The 15,052-nt window shown below is 40.8% G+C and overlaps 1 protein-coding gene across 3 annotated transcripts in view; it reads right to left on the reverse strand.

Moving 5' to 3' along the window:
• Positions 1–15,052, reverse strand: part of IQGAP2 (IQ motif containing GTPase activating protein 2) — a 294,620-nt gene that overhangs the window by 112,038 nt on the left and 167,530 nt on the right. For 2 of the 3 annotated variants that reach the window (XM_032404164.1, XM_032404162.1), the window contains exons 6-11: positions 13,128–13,195; positions 12,416–12,529; positions 11,590–11,768; positions 9,603–9,690; positions 5,065–5,228; positions 1,851–2,014 (exon numbers count right to left, since the gene is read on the reverse strand). In XM_032404164.1, coding sequence (XP_032260055.1) covers positions 1,851–2,014; positions 5,065–5,228; positions 9,603–9,690; positions 11,590–11,768; positions 12,416–12,529; positions 13,128–13,195 — 777 coding nt within the window. The remainder of the gene's footprint in view (positions 1–1,850; positions 2,015–5,064; positions 5,229–9,602; positions 9,691–11,589; positions 11,769–12,415; positions 12,530–13,127; positions 13,196–15,052) is intronic. The other variant, XM_032404163.1, reaches the window with a different exon arrangement.

The following is a 15,052-nucleotide window of genomic DNA, read 5'->3' on the forward strand; positions in this document are numbered from 1 at the left end:
ACCCAGAAAGTGCTTAGGTCAAACTTTAAAAACATGATTAAAATGAACAATTTTTTTTCAAGTTTCCCATATAGAATACTTGAACTCTGAAGCTGTATCTGTGGTTTTCCCCTGGGAAAAAGTGGTTCTCAAATGGGGTGTGAGACCATTTCCTTGATGGGTTATTTGTAAATTGGGGGGCGGATATGGAGGAATTTTGGTAATCAAAATGGGTGATATGGAGGGAGGCAGTACAGTAATTTAGAGGGCAGTGGCCAGGATGTGCAATCTGTGGGACAGTTGTGACAATTACCTCACCAAGATGTCCCATTAGAGCCCCACTGGGCTGTAAGCTTCATAAGGAAGTGACCAGCTCACCAGCTCTGTCTTCCACTCAAGCACTGAGGGACGGCAGCCAAGTCTGGTTAGGTGAAAATGAAGGAGGACATTAAAGACACAGGAGGACCAGTTTGGAAGTTACTACGGAAGCAAAGGTGACAAGTCCAGTTAGGCGGTGGCTGGGAAATGGCAACATTTTGCAGGTGTTACACACACAGAATGGCTGTTGACGGGGAGAAATGAGCAGGCTGTTCACAGCACAAGGGTGCCTGGCAGAGGAAAACGAGTAGAACTGGAGGTTTCTAAGCCTGGGGAAGAGAATGGTGCCATGAGAAATAAAATAAATTACCTTGGGAACAGACTCAGGAGTTATATTCATCAGGTGGCCAAATTTAAGTAGAACAAGAACATCCGTTTCCCCAAGAAGACTAAAAAAGAAAATCCTCTCTCCTACTACTTTGGGGCCATTCTCTACACAGATGAGGAGTCAAGCATTTAAAAAAAATCTAAAGTCTTTTACATTTTCTTGTACAACTGTCATGATCCAAAAGAATGACCCAGCCTCTATTTAAGCAGTTCAGCTGGAATCAGTACTGAAAAGAGCTTTTGTCAGGATCTATGCAGACATCGCCCCCTACTGGTTATCAAGAATCCAGGCTACAAAATCACTCCTTTTAACTTGGGCTTCGGTTTTACAGAATCTCTAAAGGACTCCTTATTCTGGCCCCTTAATTTTCTCTCTAGAGCTCCTGTAGTGTTGTATACTATCAACTGTACTATCTAGTAGCATATTTCAGAGACATGAAATGGAAGACACTAAACTGAGATTGTCACCCACTGCCATGATCCACTGTGCTCTCAGGATTCTTTGGGTTTAACAATCAAAACAATGGGTTTGGGCTTCAGTTGCCCAACTGTGGGTCCATAAATCCAAATTTAGTTTCCTCATCAGTAAAATAAAATAACTGGACTTGACCATGATTAAAGTTTCTTCCAACTCTTCTACATTCAGTGGTCTCCAAAAAAAAAAAAAGCCCAAGGGAAGGTATGTTTTCTTTTTTTAAAGATTTTTATTTATGTATTTGACAGAGAGAGAGAGACACAGCGAGAAAGGGAACACAAGCAGGGGAAGAGGGAGAAGGAGGCTTCCCACAGAGCAGGGAGCCCGATGTGGGGCTTGATCCCAGGACTCTGGGATCATGACCTGAGCTGAAGGCAGCCGCTTAACGACTGAGCCATCCAGGCACCCCAGGAAGGTATGTTTTCATTTTTATTTTTAGCCTATCACATCATCTTTGGTAACTACAAAGTCAGTCAGTAATTGCCACAACATGGTCATTTTTAGATTCTTTCTCCCCCTAAAAGAAATACTGTAAAAAAGGACTCATATTAGGACTGTTGAAGTAGACTAGTTTTCGAGGAATCAAGTACAGATATATGGATTTCTTCAGCAAGGAGCAAATCTTTAATTTGCAAGATCTGCCAAACACACCTTTCTGTATTAAAGGGAGTCTTGGAAGATGTTCCCTTACCGTTCTACATACGATTCATCCAGATTGTTGAGGCCTATTGCTGGGCTTGTGAGTTGGTTCTGCACAGAAACGAGATCACTGTTTTCCAAGGCCTGGTTGAGTAAAGCAACAGCAGACAGCATTTCCACTGCAATCAAGAGCTCCTCATGGGCCAAGTAGTTCTGCTGGAAAATATGTGCAATACAAGTTTCCCAAATTACAAGCCTCAGGTATGTGATGGGTTTTAGAACACGTATTTCAAAGAACAAAGAAAACTTAAAGATTTTGAGAAACCGGAGAAAGAAGGCTCAGGGGCCACCTATTTTTCATTGGCTTTAAAGAACAAGTGAGCAGGTTCTGGGTTTTTCTTAGCTGATCATTTAAGGGACAGAATTAATGACAACCAAAGGTTCTGATTCCTCAAACATCTGCATTGCCCTAGCTGATTCCCACCACCCGTTCTATTAGCTGCTTACAGGCTCAGACTTACCAAATAATTAAGTGAAGGATTAGACAAGCCTGTCTCTGTCTGAGAGTGTGAGGTTAAGATTTTCGGTAGTGATTTTCAGTTTAAAGTAAGGGTAAGGCAAAGAGGGGAGAGTTTTACCTACAAGTTATAACCCCAGAAAAGTAAACCAAACTCATTAAGCTAAGAATATCAATTCTAGTCCCAAAAAAGTTAATCTGAGTCACTTTTTAATAACTGGGTAGAAATGTTATTTTCTATGATTTTTTTAAAGATTTATTTTAGAGCGAGAGTGAGTGAGTGGGGGCAGGGGCAGAGGGAGACAATCTCCAAGCAGACTTTGCGATGAGCATGGAGCCCTACAACTTGGGGCTCGATCTCACAACCCAGAGATCATGACCTGAGCAGAAATCACAAGTCAGATGCTCAACTGACTGAGCCACCCAGATGCCCCGATAATTGGGTAGAAATTTTAAAACATACTATTAAGTCTGGATATTTGAAGAAATGTGAAGTCAATCTTAGAATAAAGCAAGTATGATTTATAATTCTGGATTTGGCTTAAAAATTACATCTCATGGTAGCTACACTTGTGGTGAGCATAGCATATAGTATAACCTTGCCAAGTGGCTAGCTTGTATACCTGAAAGTAATGTAACATTGTGTGTCAACTACAGTCAAATAAAATTTAAAAAACCACATCCTGAGACTTTCAAACAGCTTCCCCCTTCAAGGTTCTCTTCCATTTAACCATTTTATACTGACTTGGTTCAACTTCAAAAGGGTTATTTCTTCCATTACATGGAAGGAACACAGAGGGAGCAGAAAATTAATAGAAAAAACTGGATTTACATTTAGAATATTTTCTGTATTTAATATATAAAATGTAATATTTATATTAAAATGCATTATAGCTCTCTGGATCTCCACAGGTATCCCACAGCAGTGGATTTTAGAGTAACAAGGCATAATTTTACCTTCCAAAGCAAATGGGAAGAAGGGGTTATTATAGGGAGCATGTAAGCAAATTTTATCCAAGTTTCTTATATTAACTACAAGTTTAACACATAAAGGAGGTATAAAATTACAAGTAAAAGAGCAGGATGGAAACATTTTGAGATCCAACTCCTATACCCCTTCCAGTAATTGTCCACAAATATCTAACGTGGTATTCAGCAGCAAGGATACAGGAAAATAAAGAAGCAGTGGGGCTGGACAACCATAGGCTGACCATTGACCAGTTAGGGATGAATGGCTGGGCTAGAGTGTGAGTAGCCTTGGGCTTCAAAGCTGGTGGTACAGGAGAAACTATCAATGAAAGAACTTAAGCGCAATTTCAGAACATGACCTATTTTTCTTTTATTACAAAATAGTATCTTTCTATTTAGAAAACAAGAAGTCTTGGTATGCAAGAATAAGAAAACAAATCCTCCCACCCAAGCCCTTTAGTGTATATCCATTTATTTATTTTTAATTCATACAAACATTTATAGAGGTTTTTTTAAACAGAATTTTCATAGTACAAAAAACCCTCTAGATAATGACGTTTTAATCTCATTTTTTCCACTTGATATTAGCATGTGCAACCTGTTGTTAAACATGTGGTTTGTTTCTTGCTTCTCAGTATTACAGAACATGCTGTGAAACAATCCCTGTGAATACAACTTTTTGATTCATATTCTTTAAGCTCTTTTCCTAGCAATGTAATTGTCAGGATAATGGGTAAAAGACCTGCATACACTTAACTGGGACCAGCCTTCCAGAAAGGGTGCCCCATTCATTCTTCCATCGGCCATGGAGGAGATGCCTCCTGCCCCAAATTTATGCCTACACGACGTTAGATCTCTCAGTGCTACCAATCTGATTTCCCAAAACAACTGTATCTTAATTTACATTTACTTCTGATTGAGTTTGAGCATTTGTGTGTGTGTGTCTGTCATTGTATATGCCGATCTTTGTGAACTGGCTGTTCATGCTTTTGGCCTCCGCTCCTCCCTTTTTTTCGTGGAACAGTGCTGTTTCTGATTTTTAAGATCCAATGTTCTTCTACATTTCCTTAGAACTTCAATTTTTTAAGTTACTTTTTACATTTAACTTTTTATGTTGGGAATTTATTCTGATACGTGTAGTGAGGTCATGTTTTCTTTTTCAAATGGCTAAACACTCATAAGGAGTTCATTCTCTTCTCCACCTTTTTGAAATACTAGCGTTCTCATATATTCAATTCTTGGCTCTGCTTCCAGTACTTTTTATTCTATTCCACTGTTTGGGTTAATCCTGTACTAGTACACATGGTTTTAATTACTGTAACCTTATATATTACTACTTAATACCATTCGCATATCAAGCAGCATTCAATTTGCCAAAGTTAAAGTCATGGTGCTAATGTTCTTCATTTCTAGAAATGCAGACTCGCAGCTAATTATTCTATATCAAAAAACATGATATATTTTTTAAAAATTTCAGTACAGTTAAAAAATTATCCAAAGTGCTTCAAAAATCAGAGACTAAGAGAATAAGAACAACTTGTTTTCAACGTGTATTTGTGTAGACTGCTGCCTGCATTTCCTAACTAGGCAGACTCTTTATGGAGAAGAAAAGCGGGAGTTAAAGAGGAAGGCAGCTGGTGGACCTGGAACAGGGAGGCCAGGGGAACAGGGATTGGTACAAGTTAAAGACTCTGCGCCCCGTTCACCTTTCCTAAACAGCCTTCCTCATGGCTTCGACTCAGAATTAACAGCTTTGTAGCTGGAGTGTCCTCAGACTTACCATGGCATTCTGTTTCTGGAGGTTGAAAAGTTCATTCTGATACATCACAGCAGCAAAGGGATAAACAGTGGGCAGCTGGGCCTCCGGTCTCTTCAGTGCAAGCAGCGTATTCTCGGGGTCACCTTCCCGAATGACAGCATTGATGTGGTCCACGGCAGCCAGCCCTGAGTGGGGGTTGGGAGTGTCACATTCCGTCAGAGTGTCCGCTGTTTCCATGCTGCTTGACCCAACCAGCCCATCTTTCCAAGGATTAGAATCTAGGCAGTCCCTTTCCATGAACTCTCAAAAGCTGCAGCTGGAGGGCAGGCCAAGACTTGAAGATGGTAGCTCAGTAACTGGAAGTCAGGCCAGTCCTTGCAGAAAGTCCCTAAAAGGACTTCAGCATTGACAGAGCTGGAGTTAGGAGATCACTCTTGTCTAGCATGACTTCCCTACAAAACCTTGCCCGTCAGGATTGGCTCTGGTCTCATCTCTTCCACTGTTCTAGTCCCTGAGGATTTCACACCTTGGGGAACCCCACAGTGTTTAGAGCTGGGCCATAGAGATCCCATAGGCATTGTTCTTGAATACTCCTTGTGTATTAGTACTGCCTTTGCAAGGGTACTGAAGCTATGTCAACACCCAAAGCCAGCCTTTCCCCACTGCTGTATCCTCCCTCTGAAGCAGCACCAATGGAAACCCACAGTTAGCACTGGGAGACAGTGCTGCTTGATACCATGGGATTTTTCTTTTCCTTTATTTTGAAGATTTTATCGATTTAGTTGAAAGAAAGAGACAGAGAGAACATGAGTGGGGGGTGCAGAGAGAGAGGGAGAAGCAGACTCCCCACTGAGCAGGGAGCCTGATGCGGGGCTTAATCCCAGGACCCTGAGATCACGACCTGAGCTGAAGGCAGATGCTTAATGGACTGAGCCACCCAGGTGCCCCCCTGATGTTATTTTTCTCAGAACATTCCCTCTCACCTCTTGTGTTCTGTGAAGCGTGATTTTAAGAAAAAATAATTTCAGAGGTGTTTTTTAAAAAATATTATAACCAAAATTTCTATGATTAAGTAAGTTTGTGCCAGTATCACTTCACCTTAAAAAAAACCAAAAACCTTGATCACAGAAATGTGTCAGCTTACATTATCTGATTGGATCATAAGTTCCATGAGATCTCCACCAGCTGCAATGTTTAGATTATGAAGACCTTAAAAATCTTATTTTATTTTAATTTTCTCTTTCTTTCTTTCCTTCCTTCCTCCCTCCCTCCCTCCCTCCCTCTCTTCCTTCCTTCCTTCCTTCCTTCCTTCCTTCCTTCCTTCCTTCCTTCCGGCAGCAAAGCAAGGTTTATTGACCAATAGTAAAATTTACTGACCGATAGTAAAGTTTATTGAGTGATAGAGTACAAAGCTCCCAAAGAGGGAGGGGACCCCAGAGAGTTGCCCAAGATCTGAATTTTATTTAATTAATTAATTTATTTATTTTAAGATTTTATTTATTTACTTATTTGAGAGAGAGAGAGAGAGCATGAGCAGGGGAGAGAGGCAGATGGAGAGGGAGAGGCAGACTTCCCCACTAAGCGGGGAGCCTGATGTGGGACTCGATCCCAGGACTCCAGGATCACGACCCGAGCCGAAGGCAGACGCTTAACCGACTGAGCCACCCAGGCGCCCCCCCAAGATCTGAATTTTAATAACCAAACTGAGAGTGCCTGAAACAGTAGGTTCCTCATAGTTTTCAGAAAACAGAAGAGAATTGCTGATGAACTGGGAGAATGAGCGGGCGACTGTGCCACCAGGCAATGGCAAACTGGACAGAAACGGCACCATTCTGCCCCATGAAGAAGGTTTCAGGGGCGCCTGGGGGGTTCAGTCAGTTAAGTGTCCCACTCTTGATTTCGGCTCAGGTCATGATCTCAGGGTCGTGGGATCGAGTCCCATGTCGGGCTCTGCGCTCTGGGTAGGGAGCCTACTGGGGATTCTCTCTCCCTCCCTTTCCCTCTGCCCCCACCCCACTCATGCTCTCTAAACAGATAGATAAAATCTTAAAAAAAAAAAAAAAAAAAAAAAAGAAGGTTTCAGGATAGCAGAAATAACACAGACCCATAGATTTCTAGAGCTTTTCAAGGGTTAGTCTGTCTCCCTAATACATGACTAGATTGCAGCTAAGATTACTCTAACCCTTTTAACAGATGACAATTCACCTTCTGTAACTCATTCACAAGGAGCTACCCTCCATAACCTTTCTCCTGAGACACATCATTCAATAGCAGGAAATACTTCTAGCCAATGCAATCTTCTTAGTTACACCCACCAAAAACTTAAACCTCTTCTAAAGGACTCTAAGAACCTAAACCTATTTTTTTGTTATAAGAATTGATGCAGCCAACAAAAAAAATCCCAGAAAGGAAGGTCAGTGGACATGCGTGGCCTCTGCCATTCTGTGAGTGTCACCCACGGCCTCTGAGCTGTGTCTGTCATTATTCCGGATAGGATCCTGCTTCCCCTCTGAAAACTCCATTTTGTGAGTTTGCACCACTGGATGGTAAAAGAGTACCAGAAATCATACCCTTAAGACATTCTTTATGAACCATTTCTTCTAAAAAAAATAAAGTGAGCTGTCCCACTCTTTTATACTGTGCATTTAACCAAACTTCCAGCCCTGGTCTTAACAGAATATGTCTTGTAATGAATGGAAGGCATGGGCCAAACCCAAAGTTAAATGACTGCAGGTCAGACAAAGCTGAAGCCTCCGGCGACAGATCCAGTGACATTGCTGTCACAACTGTCACTTACATCACTTCTCTGGCTATTATGAACGTAGACACCTTAACATTTTAGTATAATAACCTACAGGGTTGAGAAAAAGCTTGTCAAGTAGCTATACTCATATATTTTAAAGCATAGAGTTGTCTTATTGTCATGTCACTGATTAAAATATACTTTAGGGGTTTTTCAAGACTCTTCTTAGTTCGGCTTGACTATAAATTTTCAGATGGGGAGAGATAAAAAAAACCTCAGAATCATCACGTTCTACACACTTAAAGCCATCAAACACAGCAATGCCGTTCATAGTTTAAGCTGGTTATGCATTAGTGCAAATCATCTTATACCTTTTATTTAAAAATGTATAAGCAACGTGGCATTAAATTTGTGGTCAGGAAATTATGTCAGTAAGTATTAAAACATTTATACAAGGCCTTTTATTTAAAATAAATAAGAAACCTGTTTTAGTGGTTATAAACTTTTCAAAAATAAAGGATAGCAGATGGCTATGGAATCATTTCTTCACTGAGTTTATGGACCTCAGCTGTCTTGCTGGGAATATTAATTTCTTCCTGCGATTCATTTCTGTCAAGCATAATGAAATTCTCATCTTTCAAACAGAGCAGAAAAGAGAAACTTAAAATTGTGTTTCATGTATCATCACCAACAGGTTCGAAATTAAATAAGAATAAAAGAAGAGGAACATGCATTCTACAGTGTTAAGGTGTTCCCTTAAAAAGAGTTACCGGGAGCTCTCAGCAGTTTTGTGTGTGAGGGAAATTCTCAAACCTACTCAGTTGTTAACTCCTAGATGTTTACATCAATTTTCTCTGGGCCTCCTTAATTACTGCTTGAACCCTTTGGATAGGTCTCTACCAGTGACTTGGGAGCAAACTTTATGGTAAAATCTATAGTTTCTTTGAAGGTGTTAAGAACATTCAAAGCTCATCTACGAGGTTGAATCAAAGAGAAAGTTTAGGAGTGTTGTAATTAGTGGATACTCCCAAGTTTAACTTTGGCAGATGGTTCACATGCTTTATTAAATGGGCTAAATGATCTTTCACGTATTTGTTTTTTGTGTATATAGGGGCTCTTTAGGTTGCCCTAGGGGAAATAAATGTCAGGTAGAATTCCTTACTGCTTCAAGTGAAACCAAATTTTATTAGAGAGGGGAGAAGAGACTAATAAGGAGATTAATGTCTCTGAACTTGCATATGCTCATTTTAATTACCTGAGTTTTCTGACATAGGATTCAAACCTGTCACCATGCAATGTCATTGCCTATCCAGTCTCATTGACTTGCCAAAAAAAACTATACACGCTGTAAGAAAACAATTCTTACAAACTGCAGACTAATGACTGGGAAGTAATAAAGAGCAGAGGTGTCAACAATACCTTTTCAATTCCAAACACTGACACATAATCATGGGCAAGAAATGATAATCCTTAAGTCATAATCTTTTACTAGATAGCCTTCCCTGTTAGCCCAATAAGGGATAGGTTCAAAATATGGCATACACCGTACCTATGATAAAACAGGAAGGGAGAGCTAAACCAACTTCAAGATACTCTGAGATACTTTGCATGGGCAGTGGAGCAAGATCACCTAAAATTTCCATGGGAAACTGCCAGACCATGCACCATGATTAAGAACAACACTGACACTGAGTGGAATTTTCATCACATAAGGCAGTGTTACAAGGATACCAGCTGAGAGTCTTGGTGAGATTCTGACGAGGAGAATTTGTGTCTTCTAGCAGTAGCCATTTCCTTCATGCAACCCACTACTTACTGTTGACTTTATTGATGTTGCCTTGGATTTCTGCTTGGGTCAGCAGTTCTTCATAGGCATCTCTTTCTTCTTCTGAAATACAGTTATTCTACAAAACAAAGTCTTCACTGATTCCTGAGGTTAAATAAAATATGTCCAAAGCTCGGTATTCAAAAGCAAAATGCAAAGAGTGAGAAAAACCGTTTACTTATATTCATTTGAATTCAATATAAGCATTGAAGAGTGCTCGCTCTGTGCAGGGAACTAGGGTTAGATAGGCCTGGGAAACACAAACAGCAGCCCCAGTAACTCTCTGAAAGGGCCTGTCTAACGTGGCAAACACCATGTTGGACCACTGGACCATACTGCCATTTTTTGGTAGACTGAAGTCAGTGGAATGTTGGCAATTTCATTTGATTCAGTCTAATAAAATTGACACCATAAATAACAGCTATACATAGAAGAGAATACATTTTAGAGCAGAAGTACATATTTAGTTGGAAAACAACACTTGAAAAAGAGAAAACAATTGAGGAGGGCTTGGAGGAACAGAGCGATGTTAAGGGCAGAGCGGGGAGCAGCATGTAGACCACAGGATTTGGTCACAAAGGTGAGACAGCTTGGCACGCTGGGCTACAGCATAGAGCGTGTGTTCGGGGTTAGCCAGAATGATGGGGAGATTGGGTGGGCATTCCGGAGGCTTCTTAAAGCCAAGCGAAGGGCCTATACTTAACTCGGTAGGCAGTAGGGAACCCAGGGAGCTTTGTGGGGGCTGACATCTGATCTGTAGCTAAAGAATAAATAATTTTGCAATCTCTAGCTCTGAGAGGGATTGGCTTGCAGGATGGGAGGAAGCACGGCCACCTGTAAGGAAGCTGTGCAAGAACACTGAGGCACGGCTGGGAGGCAGGGCTGGGGCCAGAGTGGTGAGACTAGAAGGTGTGGGACAGATGTAAGCCTGGCAAGAAGAGGCAACAGAATGCAGTGATGGATAGAATACAGGAGTGGTGGTGGGGGGGGGGGACGTGGGCAGAGTTCTAAAACATCGTGGAAGTCATTCCAGAGGCAGGTCAGCGAGAGGCACGTGTGTGAGAAGGGCAGGGTAGAGATAAACACTCTTCCTAGGTGGTGAGGGGCAAGGCGCATGGGACAGAGAGATGGAGTCATCTGGAGGAGCCTTCGAGGGGCATGGTATCAAGCTGACAGCTGATTTCCTCAGCAAGCGGATGAGCTTGTCTGAGGAGGCACAGAGACCGAAGTGACTGCAGGTCAGGCCTTACAGAATCCCCGTAGGCAGAGGCAGGAGGGAGAGGAGACACTGAGAGATGCAGAGGAGAACCTTGGCAGCCGAGCAGCCAACGCTGAGGCAGGCGGGCAGGGCGGGCAAGCGTGCCACATGTAGGCAGAAGCCACCAGGTCAGAGAAGGCAGTAAGATCAAGTGGGAAGTTTTGCTAACGGAGCTGAGGCTGACGTGGCAGGAGCTTAAGGAGGAGAAAGCTGGCCAGGAAGTGGAAGCTCTGTACGTCAGCAAAGTCCTCAGTAACGCTAGAGGGAAGGCAGAAGTATCAAGTCAGGGTCAGGCTGCCTTGCAGAGACGGGAAGGCAAAATGTGAGAGCGAATTCAAAACACCAGCCCTCAGCTTCACCACACCGAATCATGAACCTCTGCCAATAGATCTACAGGTGACCCAGCTAACACAAGGTCTGCAGTGATGCCGAACAAGGCAAGATCTTGAGCCATTACTTCCACGCTTCCCGGGTAAGTAATAAGTCTACGACATGACCTTCAATCCTTGCAGCCTGCAAGAATCAGCAGAAAAGGAAGCCTCCTTTCTTTCCGTAGTGCAGGGTCTGCTTTGCCCTTCACATTCCAGGCAGGCCGACTGCTTACAGCTGTACAGACCACCGTACAGACCACTGCCGGGTGATCGAAAATGATCGCTTGCAACCTCAAGGCTTTTTCAAACTAGCCACTCGAGCCGTGTTACTGAGAATCTCATTACATACCTTCAGTCTTGCATTTTCCTCTTTCCTTTTCTTGGCTTCCCAGAGTTCCTTCTGGTATTCCTGCGCGAGGCCGTCATCTACTAAAGTTAAAACTGCATTTGGGTTTCTTAACGTTTTAATGGTTTGTTCCGCTATTCCTTTTTCAATAGCTTCGTTAATGGCTATAACTGCAGCATGCACTGGGAAGAGGGAAAAAAGGGATTTTCATGAGCCAAAGACAACATGGACAGTTGCACGGACACTGCATGAATGTAAGCAGTTTTACTTTCTGCTCTGGCTTCGAGTTAAAAAGGCCAAATAAGACACCCTAGACACTTCACAGAGCACCCCTCTGACAACCTCTCCACTGGCCCATCTCACTCGGGTCCTGTCTCAGCATCCGCCATGTCACCCCTATGAATTTATGAATGGCTAAAATGAACCAAGCCCTATGTCAACCCCCGAGGGCTGAAGGGGTATGTGGACATTGTTAAAGTACCAGTTTGTTTCCAAATGATACTGGCAATTTAACCTGCAACACTTAAGGACAATATAGCAATGTACTCTACCGCTAAAATCTGATGACACACAAACAGCAAAGAAATATTTTGAATAAAGGTATTTCTGAAAACTCTTATTCACATTGCACATGTAGATGTTTAAAGTCTAAATCAATTACATGGTTATATTCTCATATGCTCAACTTAACCATCTACAATACATACAATAAAAACTTCAAAAGGGCGCTGAAAGTATCTTCTAAATATTCCTTCTTGTAACCAAAATCAATAAATAAAGTATAGGTAAGTCTCATGTCAATAGTAAATATGATTTTAAATAGACTCACAAGCAGCTTCATCCACTGACAGTTCATTAGCCAGAATCCCACCTATTTTGCTGAAAGATGGCATTTGTATTCCATATTTCTCAAGTTCCTTTCTCATATTACTAATTTCTTCCTCTGAAAAAGAACAACAACAAACAATATCAAAGAAAGACACAGAGATGGAAACAGGAATGAATATATTTACATCAAGAAATGTCATCATCCCACGGTCTCTCTCCCAGAAATCCGAGGCTTATTTTTCTGAATAAAGAATATTAAAGGTGGCATCTGGGTGGCTTAGTCGGTTAACTGACCGAGTCTTGACTTTGGCTCAGATCGTGAGATCAAGCCCTGCATTCAGCTCCACGCTATGCGTGGAGCCTGCTTAAGATTCTCTTTCTCCTTCTCCCTCTGCCCCTCCCCAACGAGTGTGCACTCTCTCTAGAAAACAAAAAACAAAAAAGAATATTAAAAATGCCATTATTTAAAAAAAAAAGGGAAAAAAGTGTCTTCATCAAGAAGGTGGGGCATTTCTAAACAAGAACCTTAGGAAGAAGTCAGCCTATTTCTCATTTCACAAATGTGGTGAAAGGAAAAATGGTCGAATACAAACAAGATAATAAAGTTTTCTCCTCTGATCAATATAGAGGAAAAACAGGAATCGATGCTATCAAAAGGACAAGTATTGATACATTTCTTGGTAAAATGACAATGTAAAAATAAAGAGTAATACCTGTGAAGTCTACTTTTCCCAACAAATCCTGGATCTGGGGTGCTATTCCTAGTTTGAACAGGTATAAACTGAAAGAACATAAAATTATCAGTTCAGAAGTTTTATCATCATAAATCTTAGCATTAAAAATTACTTAAGTCCTAAGGGCTTTTTTAGTTGAGAAAGACCTAAGAGATTATCTCATCTAATCCATTCATTTCTTAGGTGGAGAAACTGAGTCCTGAGGTAACAGTCCCTGGTGGACAGGGACTACAATCATAGGCTAAGTCCCAAAAGCCAATCTTCTTCAGTACATGGCATTTCCATAGGGTCAACTAATTCTCTACTACCCATTTGTAAGGAGAATAAGAAACACAATTAGTACAAAATAGGCAGTAATAAATCCAATGAACATTTCCTTGGATCCTCCTTCTATGATTCTTATTTTGTTGAAAGTACAGCTCAAATTATATTTTCCTTTTCAATATTCCTTGAAGTACCACATGCCCCTTGAGGACCTATTTGTTTTACGTTTTCTGAAACAAATAGAATGGAAAGACTATCAGCAGATGGGGTGATAAACCACGATGTGGGCATACTACTAAGTAGAAGATGGAAAATAAATTGTGTGTGTGTGTGTGTGTGTGTGTGTGTGTGTGTGTATTTAAAACCCCTTAGGACGTAATGATGGTATGCACTAACCTACGCATAACTTGACAAAAAGAGCAGAGGGCTGGCATCCAAATTTTACCAAATATGCAAATATGTGGTTATATGGCTTTTTCCCATTTAATCACTGAACCACAGTTTCTTTCCATAATGATTTAACCTCCTCAGCCCCGAAGAGTAATCCTATAGACCAACTAAAAAAAAAAAAATCTGTATTCACTTTGTTTGATAGGTTTTTAGTTTTTGAGATTTTAATTAGAAGTTAGAAATTATACAATAACTTATATGAGAAAATGAACTGAGAATGATTTCACTGGCTTGATACATTTCGAGATCATCACTTTAGATGCTGAGGTGAGATACGCCTGAGGAGATTATAAAATGTATAAAATTTCATTAAAGGAATTCAAGATCAAGCCTTTTTAAATGGTATTAAACTCTTAAAATGTATGATTATTTAATTTAAGGAGCATGTATTTAAAGTGACCTTCATTGATCATTTCTGTAAAACACAATCATTTAGAAAAGTAACACATGGTCAAAGTTAAAAATTAGTGATTCATGGCTAAAATAAAAATTACACAGCAGAACATCAAAGTTAAACACTAAATATTTCGATATAAAGACTTTTAATGTCTTTTTTCCTGGAAAAACTTATTCCATAAACTCACAGAGTATTCATAATATGAACATAGCATATTTTTCCTAACCAACTGCATTTAGACGGTCACTAATTATTCCCCATCGCAAATAGTGCCATGATGAACCTACCTATATACAGGTACATCTTTGTGCATACATCATATTTGTTACAATAAATCCCTAAAAACAACACTGCTGGATTGAAAGGATATACGCACAATCAAAGCTTTCAGTATATAGTGTTAAATTGTGTTCTAAAAAAGAGATCACACTCATTCTTTGTGAGTAAAGGGTTAACAAAACCCCGTTCCCTTCTGTGAAAGAATCTGACTTTTCAATTTCTAGCTCTGTTCCTCTAGGAACCTGATAAAGGTACACTGATAACCATATTAGGAAGCATCACTGCTGAGGAGAAAAATAACCCCTCATTGATAAATGATTTGAAGGGATTATAAATACCTAGCAGGCATCGTATGCTTAGGTATTCCCAAGTTTGGTGACTCTTCTAACTCCCACACTCCTTGCAGGAAACTGGGAAACCCAATGGGAAGGTGTTACAAGAGACCATGGCTCCAGGGGGCTGAGGCTCTATGGCAGGGAGGCTCCCGAACCCACCAAGAGGAGCATCACTTCTT

The sequence above is a fragment of the Phoca vitulina genome, unplaced genomic scaffold, assembly GCF_004348235.1.
Source record: "Phoca vitulina isolate PV1807 unplaced genomic scaffold, GSC_HSeal_1.0 scaffold6, whole genome shotgun sequence".
In the NCBI taxonomy this organism is placed as follows: domain Eukaryota; kingdom Metazoa; phylum Chordata; class Mammalia; order Carnivora; family Phocidae; genus Phoca; species Phoca vitulina.